General features: G+C 40.1%; 1 protein-coding gene across 5 annotated transcripts in view; it reads right to left on the reverse strand.

Annotated features, from left to right (window-relative positions):
* Positions 1-2016: 2016 nt before the first annotated feature.
* Positions 2017-23155, reverse strand: part of LOC130931174 (guanine nucleotide exchange factor DBS) — a 55776-nt gene continuing 34637 nt past the window's right edge. For 4 of the 5 annotated variants that reach the window (XM_057859759.1, XM_057859742.1, XM_057859751.1 and 1 more), the window contains 25 exons: positions 21977-22101; positions 21792-21906; positions 21584-21703; positions 21314-21505; positions 20083-20274; positions 19806-19959; positions 17058-17110; positions 16896-16975; positions 16754-16820; positions 16551-16666; positions 15162-15231; positions 14997-15089; positions 14608-14700; positions 14396-14521; positions 14093-14314; positions 13919-14011; positions 12783-12861; positions 12656-12719; positions 12484-12587; positions 12213-12305; positions 11493-11567; positions 10756-10865; positions 4441-4553; positions 4258-4361; positions 2017-4165 (listed from right to left, as the gene is read on the reverse strand). In XM_057859759.1, coding sequence (XP_057715742.1) covers positions 4086-4165; positions 4258-4361; positions 4441-4553; positions 10756-10865; positions 11493-11567; positions 12213-12305; positions 12484-12587; positions 12656-12719; positions 12783-12861; positions 13919-14011; positions 14093-14314; positions 14396-14521; positions 14608-14700; positions 14997-15089; positions 15162-15231; positions 16551-16666; positions 16754-16820; positions 16896-16975; positions 17058-17110; positions 19806-19959; positions 20083-20274; positions 21314-21505; positions 21584-21703; positions 21792-21906; positions 21977-22101 — 2733 coding nt within the window. In that variant the 3' untranslated portion in view covers positions 2017-4085. The remainder of the gene's footprint in view (positions 4166-4257; positions 4362-4440; positions 4554-10755; positions 10866-11492; positions 11568-12212; positions 12306-12483; positions 12588-12655; positions 12720-12782; positions 12862-13918; positions 14012-14092; positions 14315-14395; positions 14522-14607; positions 14701-14996; positions 15090-15161; positions 15232-16550; positions 16667-16753; positions 16821-16895; positions 16976-17057; positions 17111-19805; positions 19960-20082; positions 20275-21313; positions 21506-21583; positions 21704-21791; positions 21907-21976; positions 22102-23155) is intronic. The other variant, XM_057859763.1, reaches the window with a different exon arrangement.

A 23155-nucleotide genomic window follows, 5' to 3' on the forward strand; every position in this document is an offset into this window, starting at 1 on the left:
ATGGCGCGGGATTCAAAAAACTAAATAAATATATAGCGATCGCTTCCACACACATCCAAGCGGTCCATATCATTCAGGAGCATAAAATACTGCGTATATTATGAAATAAACATGCTTTTTCCTGTCACGTGCACTTTAAACCATAGTTTAAGGAAAACAAGCCAAATAAAAGGCATAAAAGGTACACAACACCTTCTTATTACGGAAGCCCAACATGTGCGTCATACGCACCAACTCTCGCAATCAGTTCTCCTGGACAGTCCAGAACAAATGAAGGGATGCCCTGTCCTGACACAAGGAAAATCAACATCCTATATCCAACTGATAACACGACTGACAAGACTCCAAGAGCCTCTTTGACACTGAGGTGGCAAAATCCACAACCTTCGTTCCCCGGACAACGGTAACTCCCGAATCCTCCTGTCCAATCCCCAGACAATAATCCCAAACACACCCTTCTTCCTGCCCACGGCCCGCCCCGCGAGAGCCTTCAAAAGACTGAATGTTTAACTCAATCTTAAATGTTTAGATTTTTACCGGGAACCTTTTGTTGACTTCTGATATGGTGCTCTTGGAATGAGGTTGCCTCCTCGCCTGAGTGTTTCTGTTTCGGCTTGCCATTTTGATCGCTGTCCACCCCAATGAATTATCAACTTCTTCTTATCGGTGAGCCTTCTTTAAACCTTTCAAAATGGAGTCAGTGCAAAGGGTAAGGGCTAAGGTGAACGCGAGTTTTGCCTTCTGGCCGTTGGAGCTGCGCCGGCATGAGTCCAGCAGTTTGGCTGGCGCGATTCCAGCGGTCTAGCTAGAAGGTCAGATTACTTCATGGTTAATCATAGCATGACATTCCATTTAGCTCAGCTCCATCTTGTGGACGCATAACGCAATGCCAACCACTACTACTACTGCGCCTTATAATGCAGTGCGCCCTATACATGAAAACGCCACGCTTTTAAAATAGGCCATTCATTGAAAATGCGCCTTATTCTCCAATGCGACTTATAGTGCGGAAAATACGATAATTGTTTTCTCTGCAGTGCATCCTACAGAGAATGACACACCACGCGACTACGCTGTTGTACGATGCCGCCTGAAGTTTAACTTAATTACAATATTAATGAACTACCGGTAGATGGATGTTTTTGTCATGTTTGTCCTCCTACAGAAACTGTATAAAAACGAAAAAATATATCTTTTTCCATTTTCAAACATTTTAGAAAAATCTCCAGGGAGCCACTAGGGCAAGGCTAAAGAGCCGCATGAGCCTCTAGAGCCACGGGTAGCTGACTTTGGGTTTAGGGTTTATTCATTTAACTCATGGGCTGCTATTGACGGCCCAAGACGTCCAATCCATTTAGACTGGGAGAGGCTAGCAGTGAATGATTGCTGCCAGCCCTCCCAACTCCAATCCAAAAATGGATTGGAGTTTGTTAAATTGAGTATCTTTGTTTTTATTCATTTTGATTTTATTAAAACTTTTTTAAATCACCCATTTATACTGTAATACTGTTATAATAAACTATACATATAATTGAGATGTAGTGTCCAAATATGTGGAGGTCACATTTCATGTCATGTAAGCTACACTTGTATACCAAATGTTAATATTGTGGTCAACACAACCCAAAATGTGCATCCACGCATGGGGATGCACTGTCTTTATGGGGTTTAATTGTTTTTAATTTCCAAAAAGTCATTATAAAGGGTTATGCTATTGTGCCGCTTTTAATTCTGCAGATTATTGTTTTTTGCTGTGTGAGAATTGTAGATCTTTCACGAGGACTTTTCAGGCAAGCGAGGCAATTAGGTGAGTTTGGCGAGTTTTAAAGGAGTTTGAGCAGTCAAAACTTGGATTGTGACTCAACGGAAAATTTTTAATTGGACAGTAATTGTCAAGTGGCTAATAATAGATATAATTTTTTTTTTACTGATGTTAGCAAAATTCTAATGATGTTACACACACACACACACACACACACACCCTCACTCAGCGTTTTATTCAGTAAACGTACTGTATAGAGGAAACCATTCGACTTTATTAAAGCTGCTTCTGATTTTACATACAATACAGAATTACATATTTACAAATATACAGATATTAGTTTCATATCAATGCCATAATCAGTACATATACAGTAGGAAAATAAAGATTGCGGTTGCTGCAATGTGCTGTGTAAAAAGAAAGTACAAAATATAAACAAAATCTCTCCAGCTTTCATGTTTACAGTACAAATAATTTTGTGACTTGTGATCAAACACTACAGCTTTCATGCCTGTGTCAGCTTTCATATGTGGGCAGAAAATAAACACTCCAAATTTACAAAAATGAATGGTAAAATGTTTTCTTGAGTTTGGACTCAGGAAAAAAATATTTTCTATATAAGTGGCTTCAAACTTTAGAGCAGGGGTCCCCAACCTATTCCACTAAGGCACACTGTGGGTGCAGGATTTCATTCTTACCAAACAAGATGACAACACTTTTTCCCCAATCTGGTGTTTTACAAGTGCAATCAGTTGATTGCAGTCAGGTGTGGCTTGTTTTAGCAGAAGCCTCATTGGTTCAACTGTCTCTGCTGGATCGGCTGGAACAAAAACCAGGACCCACAGTGTGCCTTGAGGACTGGGTTGAAAACCCCTGCTTTAGAGAATGAGATGTAAGACAGAACACAGTACAAGAGCAACATTTCTGTATTACAATGACCAACACACAGTACGCGCCATAGTTTGAGATTTTCTGTCATACCATTTTTACTTTTCGGAAGACAAGAACGTGCCCTTTCATGGGAAAGACATGCATTTTGTGCTCAACCATTGTATTGGACTGAGGGGGAAAATAGCATTAAGTGGTTCTTGAGAAAAACAGCAACAATACGTTGATATACTGATAATTGCCACACAGAAATATAACAAAATCTGCACCCTAGCCCTCTTTTTTTGTTTTACGTACGTAGACAAATAGAACTGATTTCCCAGCAACAAACGGGTAGGGCTGATTTTACTGCACGAGTGAGCAACACTGTATTTATATGCCACACATATAGCACGACCTTGTGAGTACAGTAAAAACTGAGTGTTGTAAAACAGGTTGTCTTTAGAAAACATGGTGTACGTCATTCATTGTTGAGAGGAGCAAAGGTTTCTATGATTCTCATGGTGGTTGTTGCAGAGTGAGCTGCATCATCAGTGGCCCCCTCATTCCTATTTAAGGGCCATTCTTGCTGTGTATTCACACACAAAATCATGTTTTATTTATGCTTGTCCATCAGCTATAAGACAGGGCTGTAGTTTAAAGAAGAAGGTGGTGGTTGTCAGGCCAATAGAGCAAACAAGCTTAGCCGGTCTTCGTCTAATTGCTTGGAGGGAAGTAACTACCGTCACATGCCTGGGTTGGGCTGGGACAAAGCTGTTTTTGTTCCCAAGTGCTGACCAAAGATAGGTAAGCCGAATTTGGAACAAATCTGTGAGTACACTTAAATCTAATTTTCAGGTCTGTGACACAAGCATGTACGATTCATTCGGGAGAATAGTTGCATGTACATATACGTACAATAATGTGCACACATATGACATTTAGTCCAAGTGGGGCAGGAATGTAGTCACACCTGCCAGCTCCGTGCCGCCTCAGAGGTTAATCCAGAGCAGCTGAGAGGTGAGCCCGGCAAGCTCTCGCAAACAGAACAAGGTCCACATCCTCTCTGATTGCTTAGTAAAAGTTAGAGGCTGTGTTTGAGCACCAGATGGCGCTGGTGATTCCAGCATTGTTACATTCCATACCGATGGGAGCAGTTGCACCTATCAGTATAAATTTTGCAGACTCTCTTGAAATGATATTCTAGTTGCAACCCCATGCAAATTTTCACAGTGTTGATCAATATGGGACACTAAGTGCCGCCTCTGCCGAACTTTCTCAGGAGAATTCCATTCCCTGTGACTCACTGCCAGCAGTACGCTACAAATCTTGCGCAGACATTCTTAAGATGTGTCCACATTTGCTACATAATTGAACACAGACTGTCAATAGCATATAGCACTCAGTTAAAACACTGGTGAAGATCAGAGCACTGTTTTCTGTGGTCCTAGACAGGTTAGGGTTTGATGTCTGAGTAGCTGGTGTAGGTCTCACTACAGCTGGAGGACGTGCTAATGTTTCCAGAGACACTGTCATCTGCAAGACAAATCAAATTTGACCTCAGGTCGCTGTACGGAAAAAAAAAAACTTACTATGAAATGAAATTTGTAGAGATTAATAAACCCAACCTGAGCTGCTGAGTGATTGAGATGATTTTGACTCAGAAATCAAGTTTAGTAGGTTTGCCTGTGCCATCCAACCCTCGTTGTTGCTGCGAAGGTTCTTCACAAACCTGCACATAAATGCATATGTTGCGAATTGAGAAAGAGCAACAAACTGATGCTGCTATGCTAACATAACAAGACATTTACCACTGGCCCTCCTCTCCTTCTCTTATGAGCTGCACTACATCTCCGCTCTTGACTGACAGCTCCTGAGGTCCCGCCTTATCGGAGTCTGCTACCACTGTATACTTCCCTGGAATCTGAAAGACAAACCAATTTTTAGCATGACTCATAAGCTTATTGGGCTTATTGGCTGCCATTACCAGTGATAGACGAGCCATATTTGCTTAAAAAATTAACTGCTTTACAGTGACCACAAACTTAACTTCGGCCAATACCAGTTACAACCAGTGTTGTTAATAACGGCGTTAGAATATAACGGCGTTACTAACGGCGTTATTTTTTCCAGTAGTGAGTAATCTAATTAATTACTTTTCTCATCTTGGCAACGCCGTTACCGTTACTGAGGCGGGAAAGGCGTGCGTTACTATGTTGGTTGAATGACGCGAGGAAAGTCTGAGAGAGACGGACTCACGGAGACGAGACAGCAGAGCAGGAGTTTGGAGGAAGCAAGGGAGTTGTAACGGCGCTCCAAACGCGATGCTAGGTGGCTCCAATAATACTTTAATACTTGACTGTAGCCGATAGCCTACAAATACGCCCATATGATGCTACGGTAGCTATAATACTGAACTAGATTCAAATGACAGACACGACAGCATTAGCAACATGTATAAAGAACTAGATGCTTTAGTAAACAGCCGCCATCTTAAAGCTGTAGACCTCTCAGAAAGGCTCTGTTGTAGAGAAACATCCTAGCAAACCTAAGTGTTTTTATCTAAAATGCTCCTCAATCGGCAAAAGCTTGACTAAATCTATCTTTAAATGATTAAACAGTTTTAAAACTTACACATGTCGAAAGTAGACAGAAGGGAACTAATGCAATAACGGCAGCAATTTTAACAACTTTAACAGTTGATTCACAACATTAAATGACTTCCAAACATAGCAAAGGTTACTATCTACCGTAGTTATCGCAATATCCGCAATACCCCTGTGTCTAGTTAGGTTTAGGGTAAAGAATTGGGCTAGGGACAATTGTCCCAAAAACCCTTTAAACTTTACATTGTGTGACCTGTTTTTTTGTTTTTTTGAAATTTATTTATTTTTGGAAAAAAAAAAAAAACATGAAAATTATCACCAGTTACTTTGACAAGTAACTAATTACTCTTACATTAAGGCAGTGCTTCTCAATTATTTTCTGTTACGCCCCCCCAAGCAAGACGTAAATGTTTCGCGCCCCCCCAAACTCTCTGCCGCCACTGTAAATAGTATTATTTGTCTATAAAATTACTATTATAAATACGCATCTGCCTAACATTGTGTCCTTTTTTTCTAATAAAGAAAAAAAGTAACAGATCAACTTATAATAAAGTATAACTTTATTAACATTGTTTTGTTTGTAACAGAGAAGACTTGACGTGCATCAATTTGCCTGAATTTAAAAAAAAAAAGTCACATTCAAACTGTAAAAATACACTCAAGGTACATTTTTGACCATTTGATACAGAAAAATAAAATGTAATAAAATCCGTAAATAATAACAAATTCAAATTGATTAGAAACATTTACTCATGAGGACAATATGCCAAAAAAATTTGACCGAAAAAACAAAAATGAATAAAGGAAAAAAAGAGTGGCCTTGGACAGAAGGACAGTTTTTATTTTTGCTGCTCGCACTCAGTATTACCTCCTTTGCAATGGCGTGGAGTCATTTTGCAATGAGCATGCTAACAATGCTCACTGGTTTACTGATATAACACTGACAAAGCAGGACTATTGTTGGCAATATTCGGCACGTTTTCGCTGAAAAACAATCAAGCGGCTTATCAATGAGATTGGGGTCGAATGTCTTGAAGTGGCGTCTTAATTGATTTGGCTTCTGGCAGTCCGCTATAATTATTTTCAGACACAGTAAACAGTAGTCTTTCCTCATCACCCCACTGTATTAAAAGTCAAAGCTAAAAGGCAAACGGCACGAAAAAAGCGCATTCTCGGCGGCCGAGGTAGAACCGTAGGTGAGGGCGGTCGTAGTGACGATCCCAAGCCGAAAATGGCACTTCTCGGGCGGCGACGTGAGAACCGGACAAGACAGTGGGTCGCTGCGTGAGTGAGTCCGGTCGGAAAACGGCTTTCGAAAACGGCGGCGGCGCACTGCTCTTCATATCGGTTTTCTGTGTGCTGAGTGCTCTTCCTTAGTTCAAAAATACTGCACGCACTCTGAAAATGAGAGCGCCACTGCCAACCACTGAGTGGATGTGCAAGTATATGGAGGTAGATTTGTGTCTTTATTATTCAATCAAAAAAAAAGTTGCTTCGATCAAATAAAAAGTTGCTTCAATCAAAATATATACTTTCAATCGAAGAAAACGTCACTTCAATCAAAAAAAATGTGTTTGAATACAAAAATAAATTTGAAACAAAAAAATATATTTGAAAACTATTTTTCTTTGATTGAATTTTATTTTTTTTGATCAAAGTCAAGTTTTTTTTAATTGAAACACCATTTTTGATTGAAGTCATGTAATTTTCCGTTTGGACCACATTTTGGCTAGGACATTTGTGTCTTTATTATTCAATCAAAAAATAAATTGCTTCAAACAAAAAAATATATATTTTCAAAAGAAAAATCACTTCAATTTTTAAAAAAAAATCAATTGTAGAAAAAAAGGTTTGAATGTGAAAAAATATTTGAGACTCAGAAATTCACATTTGAACACTTTATTTTTCATTCAAACTGTTTTCTTTGATTGAAGCAATCCTTTTTGTGTTTGAGCCATATTAGGGGTAGGACATTTGTGTCAAAATCATTCAATCGCAATAAAAGTTGCTTTAATCAAAAAACTATTTTTAATCAAAGGAAAAAATCATTTGCAAAAACTTTTTTTTTTTTTATATATATTTTTTATTTGAAATTTTTTTTATTTTTTTTTTATTGAAGTGTCACTTTTTTTGAAAAGCAAAAAGTTTTAAACTTATTTTTTTCAAAGTGGAAAAAGTTTTGAACACACTTTTTTTTTTTGAAGTGGAAAAAGTTTTGAAGGCACTTTTTTTCGATTGAATCATTTTGACACAAAGATTCTCCTTCAACGCTAGTTCCGGTGTGTTTGATTGGCAGGTAGCTGAGCCAATGACATAAAAGTATGAAGCAAGCATAATGGCCACCAGGGCTCCATCCAGCCATCGGAGTCTGTTGGAGTCTAAGCCGACTATAGGGCACCGGTACGGGCGTGTGACATCGGCATTTCACCGGAGTACCTGCAATGGTACGGTGCCCTGTCGTGGCACACTGGTCGGACCCCGATATCACCCCCCAGGCGCGGAGGCCGGCTGTCGAGTGGACGCCCCGCGAATGACACGGCACTCATTCAAAGCTGAAGCGATGGGGCTGCCGGCGTGGACGCCGGCGACTCGCCGGTAGTCCACTCGCTTACTGGGCAGGCTAGTGTCGGGCCACTCGCCGACCACTCCCGTACCGGCGGGTCGCGGACACTCCGGTTGGAACCAATTGCCAACCGTCACGTCAGGGCAGCGGGTGAAGTTCGCCGTGTTAAATCACATTAAGCAACAGGGCACCGTACTCCGGTGAAATGCCGATGTCACACGCCCGTACCGGTGCCCTATATTCGGCTTAGACTCCAACAGACTCCGATGGCTGGATGGAGCCCTGGTGGCCATTATGCTTGCTACATACTTTTATGTCATTGGCTCAGCTACCTGCCAATCAAACACACCGGAACTAGCGTTGAAGGAGAATCTTTGTGTCAAAATGATTCAATCGAAAAAAAGTGCCTTCAAAACTTTTTCCACTTCAAAAAAAAAAGTGTGTTCAAAACTTTTTCCACTTTGAAAAAAATAAGTTTAAAACTTTTTGCTTTTCAAAAAAAGTGACACTTCAATAAAAAAATATATATATCTTTCAAATAGAAAATATATTTAAAAAAAAAAAAGTTTTTGCAAATGATTTTTTTCTTTGATTAAAAATAGTTTTTTGATTAAAGCAACTTTTATTGCGATTGAATGATTTTGACACAAATGTCCTACCCCTAATATGGCTCAAACACAAAAAGGATTGCTTCAATCAAAGAAAACAGTTTGAATGAAAAATAAAGTGTTCAAATGCGAATTTCTGAGTCTCAAATATTTTTTCACATTCAAACCTTTTTTTCTATGATTGATTTTTTTTTTTTAAATTTGAATTTAAGTGATTTTTCTTTTGAAAATATATATTTTTTTGTTTGAAGCAATTTATTTTTTGATTGAATAATAAAGACACAAATGTCCTAGCCAAAATGTGGTCCAAACGGAAAATTACATGACTTCAATCAAAAATGGTGTTTCAATTAAAAAAAACTTGACTTTGATCAAAAAAATAAAATTCAATCAAAGAAAAATAGTTTTCAAATATATTTTTTTGAGTTTCAAATTTATTTTTGCATTCAAACACATTTTTTTTGATTGAAGTGACGTTTTCTTCGATTGAAAGTATATATTTTGATTGAAGCAACTTTTTATTTGATCGAAGCAACTTTTTTTTTGATTGAATAATAAAGACACAAATCTACCTCCATACAAGTACACTTTATTCCAGTCCGGCAAAAAAAAAAAAAAAAAAAGCATGTTCCCCGAGGACACATGCGCCCCCCCCCGGCATCGCCCCACTATTTGAGAAGTACTGCATTAAGGTAACAGTTACTGATGCAATTACTTTTTGGGAGAAGTAATTTGTAACTGTAACTAATTACTTTTTTAAAGTAAGATTAACAACACTGGTTATAACAGTCAGACTAAGGAGCAGCTTTAATGGTATTTCTTAATCATAAATCATCAACTTATTGGCTGCCATTAATGTTGATAGAAATGCAATCCATTTGTAGTTCAAATAATTGAAACGGATTGGATGTATTCATTGCCCGCCATCCCAGTTCAAATGAATTTGATGTCTGTCGCTGTCAATAGCAGTGAGCGAGTTACTACGGAGGAACTTCTAAATTAAAAATGGCCTGGGGCTATACCATCCGGAGTACTGTCAAATTTTAAATTGTGCTTGCTTGAAGTGTTAAGTTGTGGAAACTTGGCATTAGCCTCACTCATGATGCGATCAGTGTGCCGGCAACAAGTTTAATCAGCCAGACTGTGAAGTTTACTTGATATGCATTGCACTGCCATTCAGGAGACTCATTTTGCAAGTTTTTCATTAAAACTCTGAAATGCATGTAAGGTCGACTTAAAATTTCAAGTTCTGATAGCTTTGCTTTCTTCTTTTTTTTCAGTGCACCAGTGTTGTTTTCGTTATCGATAACGGAGGTATTTTTTTGACCACCTTTTTTCATGACGATGATATAAAGAGGACAAGCTAAACACGTCTTGGATTATTAAAACATAATGAGATGCTTGCCAGCTATGGCGGACCAAGAGTGCAAAAATTAAATAAATACACAAATAAATTATTAAATGTGTCAGTAATAGTCTTCTATTTCTTTATTTATTTCAATTTATATTTAATTATTTCAACATTTATTTCCATTTTTATTGACTTATTTCATCATTTATTTATTTATTTCAATTTTTATTTATTTCATTCTTTCACTCTTATTACCCTTGTTCCGCATGAAATAATTTCATCTGTCATTGGCTCATCAAACTCGTTGGGCGGGTGTGAACGTTGGGGGGGGGGGGGGGGGGGTGAGCTCTGGGCTCTGGAGTAAAACTATTGCTCTTCCTCCTTCCTTACATGGCAGCATAGCAGCAATTGCTGAGGGTCTGCATGAGCTTTCTCAGGGTTGAATAACAGACGTGTTAGACTTAGTAGAATATGCTGATGCAGGAAATTCAGACCCTGAGCACGTGGATTACAAAACATAGTGGTTTAATGCGAGAGAGTGCTCATCAAAATACTTTTACTTCTTACTTGTAGAATTTTAAAGCATGTATTTTGTACTTTTACTTGAGTATTTTTTTCTTACTCGTACTTTAACTTAATTTTTTGCACCTGTATCTGTACTTTTACTTATGTTAAAAAAAAAAAACTGCTTGCCAGTTAACGTATGACGAGACAACACAAACGTGCTAAGTAGTTTCCGTCAAAATGTTCACAATGCAGCACATTTTTGGCTTACTGTGGTGTAATTTGTCAAAATGCATCCTAGCCGTGATTGCTCACGTGACATTTGGTGTAAATGGGCTGCTGAGTTCAGGCTAATATTTCAGCGTGTTTGGGCTGCTAACTACTAATGTTTTCTAAAGCCATAATGCGCAAATCAGAGGTCAACAAGCATTCTGAAATAGATCGAGTTCAAACTTTGAGGTTCCTCTGTAGGCCAATTATTTCGCAACTCTCACCAGCTTCTGTCCAACATCTTCTTCAGTGTCAGAGTTCAACGGCTCCTCACCACTGGAGTAGCCATCATTCTCCTCAGAGGCATCCAACGAGAGCGAAACTTTGGTCCAGCCTATTGAATAAAGAGAATGAGAGGCATGATTGATGATGAAGGTAAAAAAGGCATCTTAAAAACGGTGATTGAATGGAACAGAGGACCAAAATGTGTGTTGAGCATTTGCCAGAAGCCAGCGCCTTGCCTCTTGGATCAAGAGCCCAAAATATGATCCACACAAGAGCCCTAAATTTAGGCCACATTTTACCGAGCAAACTCAAACAAGCACAGCAAATCACAGCAAAAGGTCACAATGGCTGCTCTGTACCTCGCCGCTTGTTCTGTAATAGACTAGAGGCGCTGGTCCATTTGACTTTGCTCAAAGTGACGTGAGGGGCTGGACAGGGACATAGAGCCAGCAATAATTAGCAGAAATTCTCCATTGTGGTTGGACAAAAACTCCATGAACATAAACTCAGGGCAGGATGATAATGGTTACTACCTGCGGGTAATAGTTATACACCTGACCGTCAGTAGTCATGGACGGATTAGTATTCTTACATACCAACCATTTTCCACTGGACTGTGTCAAAAACACAAGATGATGATAACACACAAACAAGTGGAAACTGATGTTGGAATCATGGAAAAAAAGATGACAAATGGAAGACCAACATCCTGTTGACTCATGAAACAACATTATACCTTTGAACCCAAATGGTGTCGGGTCACTCTTGACCAAGTTGCGCTTGGCATTGTGCTCTGGGCTTAAGCCCGAGCCTGGCCATACAGGCAAGGATATAGTATGAGAGAGAGGGAAGGGGAAAGAGACACGTGAGAGAAGACAAGAATCAAAATTTGTTACTTTGCACAGAACTGAAGATGTTGCACATACAATGTTGCACTAGGACTGCTTGCAGAAAGTGTCCATAAAAGATGAAATCATTTTCCAAAGGGGTCAAACCTTTTCAAGTAACTGTGTTGACTGAAAACCATATATCACAAGTGTCAAAGTAGTAGCCCGGCAGCCAGATCTGGCCCGCCACATCATTTTATGTGGTCCACAAAAGCAAATCCTATGCATCGATGTCATGTTTCCCACCACAATATCGACATTTCAGTTTGTTTGATTCATATACGACGTTGAAATGATGCAAGCATTTTGTGTTACCAGTCTACCTTTAAAAAATAAATAAAATGTACGGTAATAGAGTTTTTTACTCTTCAAATTTAGCTTTTCAAATAATCAAGACTCAGTATTATTTGAATTACGCCACTCTTATGCGCTTGAATTAAACCTCTGTGACATTAAATTAAGCGCAGATGTACAGTGTTTTTTTTAAAGGCAATTGTTAAAATTGCCACACCCCTTTCACAAATAAATTTTTTTTTTTAAAAATGCGATTCAAGTTTTAATCAGGTTACCTTTAGGACTCTTGAGATTGCTGAAGCCCTGCAAAGTAAAACGCTTTTTAGCCACTGAGGACCTGTCCGCGGTCGGACTTGTCACCGTCTCATCTGGAAGCAATGAATTGATATATGGGAAACCAGAAGAGTAGACGCCAATAACAAAAGCACAAAGGAGGTGCCCGGAAAAAAGATGATGTAGATGAGATGATGTAGAAAAGTAGGATTACAGATCAGTGTAAGATGATAAAGCGTCTTTAAAACAGACTCTGATGACAGGAGTATTCACCTTTGGGTTTGGAAAGTGAAGCACTGTTGTCAGACACGGGGTTCGCCTCTGCTTTCTTTTCCTCCTGCTTTTTAGGGTTCTTTTGACTGTTACTCCGAAAGGGGCTGTGTTAATTAAGATAAAGTCACCACCACAATGTGAAGCTTAAACATTGGTGTGTAGAGCCACTGACCTGAGGGAGATGGTGCTGTTTGTAGAGTGGTTTGGGGAGTCACAGCTCTTATTCTGGCTAGCATCTACAAATTTTCAAGCCAAAAGGTTACAACCACATTGGCATTTTCTACGAGTCAAGTGTTTACCTCTGCAAGCTTTGAGCTGTTGGGTGAGAACTTTTCGGATCTCAGTCACCCATGATGATTTGATCTCAGGTGTTGGAGCCTAAACAAAAATAAAATTTTAATTCAAGGGTGTGTTGCGGTCATCTGGTAGTTTAGACTCTTGATTTTGGGGGTCTGGTGTACTCAACAAAAATAATTGGGGGGGGGGAGTCCTATTCTCAGTTGAATTTCCTGCCAACCCAAACATAAACAAAGAATTGTTTAAAACAGGGGTCTCCAAACCGGTCTTTAAGGGGCTCTGTGGGTCCTGGTTTTTGTTACTACCAATCGAGCACAGGCAGTTTGACTGATGAGGTTCTTGCTACAACAAACAGAGTTTACAGGAAAAAAACAAGACCTTCAAAGAAAATAACACGTTCCCCACAGTCAAACATGGCAGAGGTTTCCCGATGTTTTGGGGTTGCGCTGCTGCTTCTGGTACTGGAATGCTTGACCGTGTGCATGGCATTATGAAGTCTGAAGACTACCAACAAATTTTGTTGCATAACGTAGGGCCCAGTGTGAGAAAGCTGGGTCTCCTTCAGAGGTCATGGGTCTTCCAGCAGGACAATGACCCAAAACAAACTTCAAAAAGCACTAGAAAATGGTTTGAGCTAAAGCACTGGAGACTTCTAAAGTGGCCAGCAATGAGTCCAGACCTGAATCCCATAGAACACCTGTGGAGAGATCTGAAAATGGCAGTTTGGCGAAGGTCCCCTTCAAATCTCAGAGACCTGGAGCAGTTGGCTAAAGAAGAATGGTCAAAAATTCCAGCAGAGCATTGTTAAGAAACTCATTGATGGATACCGGTGGCGGTTGTTCTTAGTTATTTTGTCTAAAGGTTGTGCCACCAAGTATTAGGCTGAGGGTGCCAATACTTTTGTCCGACCCATTTTTGGAATTTTGTGTAAAATGATAATGATTTGATTTTTTTTTCATTCTCTTTTGTGTTTTTTCATTGCAAGCAAAATAAATACAAATATTACTACCAAAGCATTTGTAATTGCAATCATTTTTTGGGGAGAAATTGAGAATTATCTGACAGAATTGCAGGGGTGCCTATACTTTTTGCCAGCAGTGTATATATATATATTTTTTTTTTTAAATTTGAAGCTTACCTGGACAATGAAGACCTCTTCTCTTGGGTTGCACCAAACCTCAAATTTCTTGTTGTCTCCTTTTGCATTCTCTGTAATCCCCACTGCACTCATCTGGCGGAGAAATACAAAGACAATGTAAGTTTTGAACCAATGAAGACACGAGATTCTATACTGAACACTGCAGTGCCTCACATTGAGAGAATGTTTAAAGCTGTAAGATGGAGCTTTTTCATATCCCTCGCCATTCTCCTCCCTCTTCTTGCAAAAGAGCAGGGCCTTCTCATGTAAGAACAGATGCCTCTGCATGGGCTTGAACCTGGCCAGGTCTTTCACTTTGGCATGCCCCTTCTTGTGCTCCGTCCAAACACTGAAGGAGCCTTGCATCAGTAAACGACCTAGCTCAGAGAGGTTGCCCTGAAAGATGAAATGCGGATTAACTCTCACAAGAAATCAAATACCAAATAGTGAAAGCTGTGCCAAATAAAACCACTGGACCTCATATCCTGTGATGGCAATGAGGTGCATGGAGTCGTTGACTGCCTTCAGGATGCCCAAAATGGATGAGAGAGCTTCTTGGAGATCATCAGAGCCATCACAACCTTTACTGTACTTTAACAACTCCTGCAAACAGCAATGAGGAAGCATAGCTAGTCTTTTCTGCCTCACACACCGATTCTAGGCCATCAGGCCACGTGAATGCAGTTTACCTTTAGCAGCAGCTGGTACTTTGTAATTCTTTGGACGGGTTTGAGGAGGTAGGAGTCCAATCCAAGTTTATGTTCCAACTTTTTCTGACACTCCTTGTGCCCCCCAATGTCCCAGTGAATAGACATATTAGTACAGCACTGATTCATTAATTAGTTAAATTGTTAAAACTGAAAAACTCAAATATAAAATCTATGGAGTGTATGCTTTGTGTAAAACTAATTCAAATGGACTGGATGTAAATGGCCATCAAAAATCTAATAACAGTGCATATTTTCACCTACAACTACAGGGTCATTCCTGAGCTCTCGTTGACATTGTGATGGCAGATAAGATTGTGTACACTTAATAAATTACAGTATGATGCTTCGATTCCAATAATTTAATGAACCTGAAAGAAGGCACAATCGGAGCACTGCCGCCACAAACTCTCAGAGCGAGGTTTATTCTGGCAGTAAGCTTCGTAGATCTGTAGGTCCTTCATCTGAGAAAAGAAGAAAATATTCAACAATGACCTTTGCCACTTCAACCTCTTGTCTGAACACAAAGTACATACTCTTTCCAAAAAGCAGCGGCCCACAAGTTCAGGGCAGTTAGTGTAAGCCTCTAGTTCCTTCAGAAATGTCCTGAAAATGAAATTCAATCAAGTTTAAAATGTGAAAAGGAAATACAGTATATACAATAGGGCAAATAAGTATTTAGTCAACCACCAATTGTGCAAGTTCTCCTACTTGAAAAGATTAGAGAGGCCTGTAATTGTCAACATGGGTAAACCTCAACCATGACAGACAGAATGTGGGAAAAAAACAGAAAATCACATTGTTTGATTTTTAAAGAATTTACTTCCAAATTAGAGAGGAAAATAAGTATTTGGTCACCTACAAACAAGCAAGATTTCTGGCTGTCAAAGAGGTCTAACTTCTTCTAATGAGGTCTAACGAGGCTCCACTCGTTACCTGTATTAATTGCACCATTTTTAAAACTCATTATCGGTATAAAAGACCCCTGCCCCCAACCTCAGTCAGTCACACTTCAAACTCTATGGCCAAGACCAAAGAGCTGTCGAAGGACACCAGAGAAGAAATTGTAGACCTGCACCAGGCTGGGAAGACTGAATCTGCATTAGGTAAAACGCCTGGTGTAAAGAAATCAACTGTGGGAGCAATTATTAGAAAATGGAAGACATACAAGACCACTGATAATCTCCCTCCATCTGGGGCTCCATGCAAGATCTCACCCCGTGGCGTCAAAATGATAAGAACGGTGAGCAAAAATCCCAGAACCACACGGGGGGACCTAGTGAATGACCTACGGAGAGCTGGGACCACAGTAACAAAGGCTACTATCAGTAACGCAATGCGCCGGAAGGGACTCAAATCCTGGGTCTTTCAGCATGACAATGATCCCAAACACACAGCCAGGGCTTCGTAAGAAGCATTTCAAGGTCCTGGAGTGGCCTAGCCAGTCTCCAGATCTCAACCCCATAGAAAATCTGTGGAGGGAGTTGAAAGGCCGTGTTGCCCAATGACAGCCCCAAAACATCACTGCTCTAGAGGAGATCTGCATGGAGGAATGGGCCAAAATACCAGCAACAGTGTGTGAAAAGCTTGTGAAGAGTTACAGAAAACGTTTGGCCTCAGTTATTGCCAACAAATGGTACATAACAAAGTATTGAGATGAACTTTTGTTATTGACCAAATACTTATTTTCCACCATGATTTGCAAATAAATTCTTTTAAATTAAAAACAAACAATGTGATTTTCGTTTTTTTTTTTTTTTTTTTTTTAACCACATTCTGTCTCTCATGGTTGAGGTTTACCCATGTTGACAATTACAGGCCTCTCTAATATTTTCAAGTGGGAGAACTTGCACAATTAGTGGTTGACTAAATACTTATTTGCCCCACTGTAAGAGCACGTAGTTTTCCTTATAGAAGCAGCACACCTTTTGTGAAACTGATAGATTTCGGGCATGTTCCCAAACAGGATGTCTTTCTTACAAAGCAGCGTACTGGGGATGAGGTGAGCCATAGAGGGGTTGTCCATCTCGGCCGCATAACCCTGGAGTAACACAGCCATTGTTATTCACACAGTAGCTATGTAAACAGTAAACACATTAAAAACAGAGTGGACCGCAACGCAAATCACCTCTAAAACACACAGAAGCTCCTCCACGTAGGCTCGTTCAGTCTCAAGCAGTTCATTCATCACATGACTAAAAAACATAAACAAGATTGGAGACTCGTGCTCTTAAAAACAAATAAATACAGAATTCGTATAAGTCTCTCACCGTCGAAGAATAGCCAGGTTTTCGTCTTCTTCAGAGAGGGATGCGTGTCTGGTGCTGCCATTGTGTACGGGAGACTCCACCTGGACAAATACACTTTATTTTTAAGGAAGTTCCAAAAGTTTCAAGCGTGTCACAATTAAGTCTCAATAGGGCAACATTTACCTTTCTGCTGAGGACATTATCTGCAGAGTATCTTCTCTCTTTTCTCTGTTGGTCTGACACACAGAATACATTTTTTTATAACAGCAAGTTTAAAGTGCATGTGACACAAAAAAGCATGTTTATTTCATAATACACGCGGTATTTTATAGACCCTACCCACGTGACGTCACAACTCCGTCCTCCTGACTGGTGCCGCCCAATTGTCCGTCAACACATCGTGTTTACCTGTTACGGCTACGTACATTCCTCCTATTTACGGCGTGTTTTTCTGCTCGTTAACATTAATAATCAAAATGGTGAAGGCGTGTGTGGCGGTCGGTTGCAATAACAGAGAAGATAGATGGAGAGACTTGAAGTTCTACCGCATTCCGAGAGACCCGGAGAGGAGAGAGCGAGATGGGCTGCTGCAATTCGACGAGAAAACTGGGCTCCAAACGATTACCACAGATTATGTAGTAGTCATTTTATATCTGGTAAGATGCATTTAATATATATTTAGAGGGTTTTGGGCTGACAACCACAATTAAGATCATTGCTAGGCTAATCGCCGACAACATACACGTATGTATGTAGTGAGAGTGCTATCGCTAAACCATATAAACATTAAAAGCCCTAGCTCCATTGACAAATGACATGAAATACATTAGACTTGACAGTGGATGTTAGCAAAAACAAAAGATTTTGAATTGAAAATTTCGTAACTGACCTTTCCAAGCACAAGATAGATTCCTGCCGAATTTTCGTGGACGAGGACTTGTTTCACCCAACCAGCAACAAAGTATTTATAAGCCTCCAAGCTCTTAAAGTTTTTCAAACTTTCGTGAGAATAGGCTGATTTTGTGTGGACAAGATAGTTGTAAATATCAGGGTAGCTAGCAGATGTCAGGCAAATACGGCGAAGACAGCGGGTTGAAAAACATCGATTTAGGCATCAAATATAGATCTGGCGAATGGATAAACTGAAGCTTTTCCACATAACGCCTTTTATGCAACGCATCCAGTGAGTTTACGGCATCCGAAAGCACCGGGTCTTCCATGAAATGCATTATAAATTGCTCGATCAATTGAGACCATTGATAATACAGACACAAAATGACGGACAAGGGGGCGGAACAATACAGCGATCACGTGATTTTGTGACGTCGGTGGGTAGGGTCTATACTCCTGAATGATATGGACCGCTTGGATGTGTGTGGAAGCGATCGCTATATTTATTTAGTTTTTTTAATCCCGCGCCATGAAAATGAGTGACTTCCGGCTTCGGTCTTGCATTGAGGAGGAGGGCGCTGTGACGTGTACGGGTGAAGGCGTCCTCTTCACTAAACAGCCGTACTGTTGTGTAGGAGGACTAAGGATTCAGCTGATTTTGCGGATTAATATGTTTATTTTTTGCGTCACGCCAGCCAAACGGCTGCAGAAAAATCTTGCTTTATGAGGGAGAGGCGTGTCGCCTTTTTGGAGTTTCAAAAGGTTCCCATTCACCGTGGATATTGGCCAAAACAAGCCCTACTACTGTGGGACCATTGGACTTACGAGGAAGTGAGTAAAAATCTTGTTTTGTATTATGTCAAATATGAACACAGCGATTACAAAGTAAACACTACAAACTTTCTTTAAATAAAGGACTACTTACGTTTGATCATTGATAGGCATATAAAAAGCTTTCCTCATGCACATTAGCTGCATGTTAGCTGCACAACAACTGCAGCCGCCCTCCTCCGGGGAAGGAACTGTAAATTGCTCTCCGCCGGTGGTTTGCCGATCCACGAAGACAATCGACAACCAGTCGTCATGTCAAATAACCCGGGCTAGTTATGTGTGATTTTCCGCTTCGAAGACTTTGAAACATCACTCGGTTCGGGTAAGCATGTCGGCTAGCTGTCATGCCTCTTGGTTTGTTTACATTCTCTGAAGCCAGGGAAGGGAAATGATATGTGTCCGATTAAGGTGTCATAAAATATTATTCGGGAGGTGAGACAGTAAAGGTAAGGTCGACAGTTTTGACCATTATGGAGTAATTTTGCCATGTCGTCCTGAATAAGTGTATTTTTACTATTTCATATTCCATTTAGCACAAGACTTATTTGTCATGACCATGTCATTTATTTAGCAATTGGGGAAAATACTTGGATAAAAAGAATATCCTGCAAAAATATTGGAGTAGAGAGACTGAAACAATGACATTGTGCAGCTCTCTTCGTTGCGTTTTCCTCGTTCTGAATAATTCCCCTTCAATGGGCTGAATAGTAAAACCGATGAGCCCAGTCTCCCGCTGACGTCATCCACCTGTTGGGGACGCTAGAGCCCTATAATGGTAGGCGTGGCTAACCGTCAGATTAAAAGACTAATTTCTTGTCATCTGCGCTTTGCTAAATTGTTGTATATAGTCAAATCGTCTCAAATTATGATTCTAATTCACATAATAATGCTATTTAAGACTTTTTTTTTCTCCTGTCGTATGCTCTTTAACAGGGGTGGGCAATTAATTCCACAAAGGGCCGCAGTGGGTGCGGGTTTTTGTTCATACTCATCATGAGGACAGCCTTTCACCAATCTGGTTTGTTACAGGTGCAATCAGTTGATTGCAGTCAGGTGCTCCTTGTTTCCACTGAAACCTCATTGGTTATACTGTGTGTGCTGAATCAGTTGGAACAAAGACCAGGACCCACTGCGGCCCTCGAGGACCGGTTTGCCCACCCCTGCTCTTTAATGTACAAAACTGATAAATCTCTTTGATTAAAAACATACTAGGAGATGACAGTGGGGACTTGACTTCCGGTCTTGGAGCCACTGGCTGAACTGGTCGTGTTTGTTTGGCGGCAAGTTTTTTTAGGCTGGCACGTCTCTTCTCAAACATCTCCTGGACAGAGCTTTGCTTCTGGAAAACCCGCTCTACCTGGTCCTGGTTTAGGGCACACGTTAAAATGTTGATAAAATGTAAAATGTCAGACAAATACATAAAACAAGTTTGTTGATAAAATTCAAAATTTCAGACAAATACATAAAACATGTCGGTCTGACTGACCCTGAGCTGAGTAGTGAGCACCGCCTCATACTGGCAGCAGATGGCGCTGCAGTCAATGAGGGTGTGAAGCGGTGCCGTGTCCAGGTATCGTTCCAATTCTTTGAGCGCAGCTTCTGCTCCATCCTGAGACTGACATCGGTCCACTGGTTGACTTGCCAAAAGATAAATTCCCTCTTCGCACCAACGGGAAGCCTGATGAAACAAATACATTAGGTTCTCTCAGATTTTCTAACAAAAATATAGCTTGTGTGACTTGCAGTGTTGTTAATCTTACTTTAAAAAAGTAATTAATTACAGTTACAAATTACTTCTCCCAAAAAGTAATTGCGTTAGTAACTCAGTTACCTGAATGTAAGAGTAATTAGTTACTTGGCAAAAAAACCTGGTGATAATTTTCATGGGTTTTTTTTTTCTCAAAAGCAGGTCACACAATGTGTAGTTTAAAGGGTTTTTGGGACAGTTGGCCCTAGCCCAATTCTTTACCCTAAACTTAACTAGACACAGGGGTATTGCGGATATTGCGATAACTAGATAGTAACCTTTGCTATGTGTGGAAGTCATTTAATGTTGTGAATCAATCGTTAAAGTTGTTAAAATTGCTCCTGTTATTGCATTAGTTCCCTTCCGTCTATTTTCGACATGTGTAAGTTTTAAAACTGTTTCATCATTTAAAGATAGATTTAAGTTAAATTATGCCGATTTAGGAGCATTTTAGATAAAAAGTGACTTGGGTTCGCTAGAAAGGTTCTCTACAACAGAGCCTTCCTGAGAAGTCTACTGCTTTAAGATGGCGGCTGTTTACTAACGCATTTAGTTCTTTATTATACATGCTGCTAATGCCGCTGCGTCTGTCATTAGCATGTAGTTCTGTATATATATGATATCTACCGAAGCATCATGTGGGTGTAGTTTGTAGGCTATCGGCTTCAGTCAGGTATTATTTGAGCCACCTAGCATAATAGCACGGCGTCACACTCCCTTGCCTCCTCCCCACTCCTGCTCTGCTCTCTCGTCTCCGTGAGTCCGTCTTTTTCAGACTTTTCTCGCGTCAGTCAACCAACATCGTAACGCATAGTAACGCACGCCTTTCCCGCCTCAGTAACGGTAACGGCGTTGCAAAGATGAGAAAAGTAATTTATTAGATTACCAACTACTGAAGAAAATAACGCCGTTAGTAATGCCATTATATTCTAACGCTGTTATTAACAACACTGGTGCTTCGAGTGAGTACCTTCTCCAGGGTATGGTGAAGCTCCATCGTAGTTAGAAGGAGGCTCTTCTTGTCCCTCAGAGTAGAGCTGATCTCCTCACAAACTGCTCGAAGCTCGCAGCACTTCGGCCGAATGGAGTCCTCTGCATAGTGAGCACTTTCAATCAGCCTATCGCCTTCACTGGCAAGTGAAAGAGCGTAGTCCAGAACTTCCTGTTGGAACAACAGAAAGTATTTGGCATTTGCATCTTTTTAGGTTTTCGCCAGGCACTTTTTGAGAAACATACTTACAAAGGCCTTTTCCTCGTGAATGCTGAGCTCTCGGAGGACGTGTTCAGCATGGGCAGGATTTACACTGACCTCTGAGAAACCGCATAGCCGCTCAGATGTTGAATCAAGTTTGGAGCTTACCTGTGCATGTGTCAAAAGAACAAGACAAGTTTTTTTTAGCGAAAAGTAATTGTCATCAAATATGGGCCTGAATTTTTTTCAGACTTACTTCACGGAAGTGTTGCTCAAAATGGCGAAGCTGTAAACACTGTTCCAGCTTCGAGCTGTGGCGTTCCCAGAAATCATCAAATGCTGTCTCGGTCTCATCCAGTTGACCCAGCAGTCTGACAGAGAGAATAAAAACTTTGCAGACGAGAATAAACAAACACCAACACAACATCAAGTCCCTTTTACCGCTGTACAGTGGCTAAGTTTTCCAGCTCATCATGTGTCATAATGTATTCCGTGTCATTCTGAAAAGGTTCATTAATGCACTCCAATAGACGTGCACCTTGAGATTGCGATACCTGTAGGTCCTCCTGGAAAAAACAGATGTTAATAAATGAGACATTTTCTCTGAATGTAACAACCACATGTCCAAATGACATCGAGAATATTGAATTGTGTATAATCATCAAAACCAGACTCATGACCCAGCTGTTCAGCTATTGCCTACTCCATTGAACTTTTCCCATCATTCTCCTGTTTTTTCTGTGTTATTGGTTATAATGTTGTATTTATAGCTGTTTTATTGTACATTATCCTTGAGTGTTAGAAGGGCACACACAGACATATATTACTTTATAAATATATACACAGTATTTATAAAATTATTATCAACGATTTCTCTGAATCATCAACTATCAAAATACTGTAGTTGATTAATTTGGTAATCCTTTAGTTGTCAACTGGGCTAGGTTCATACTGCAGGTCTTAATGCACAATTCGGATTTTTTGTCATATCTGTTTTTTTTTTTTGGCGTGCCTGTTCAGACTGCTTTTGTCCATTGAGCCCGTTCAAGGATCACGAATGCACACTAATTCGCAGTCCGAGATGCACTGAGCAAACTGACCCCATGCGCAGGAGCATTGAAACAAATGACCACACATGCTGCTCAACATCATTCAAGGGCAGTGTTGGGCACGTTACTTTAAAAAAGTAATTATAGTTACTCACTACTTCTTCCAAAAAGTAACTGAGTTAGTAACTGAATTACTTTATAGTAAAAGTAACTAGTTACCAGGGAAAGTAACTATTTCCGTTCCTTTAAAAAGAAGTTGCTTTTATGAGCAGTATTCGAGTCAGTTGAATAGAGAAGAACAGACAGGTAGTTGTGTTATAGAACCTTGTAATATTTATTGCACCTCACCAGCAACAGATTTATCCTACTCTTGAAGTGCAACAAAAATAAACAGATTTGAATTGCTTACCACAGATGTCGACAAAAGCTTTGCCCCGGGACATAAATTACACTTTACATGCACGTTCTTTCCTTTAATTTCGACCAACTTGAAATAGTGTTTATATCTCCACCTCGTAAAGGACAAATTTTCCTCTGAATGCTCTGCCATCATATCCCTCTGCATCTGTTT

This window comes from Corythoichthys intestinalis, chromosome 2, assembly GCF_030265065.1.
Source record: "Corythoichthys intestinalis isolate RoL2023-P3 chromosome 2, ASM3026506v1, whole genome shotgun sequence".
Classification (NCBI taxonomy): domain Eukaryota; kingdom Metazoa; phylum Chordata; class Actinopteri; order Syngnathiformes; family Syngnathidae; genus Corythoichthys; species Corythoichthys intestinalis.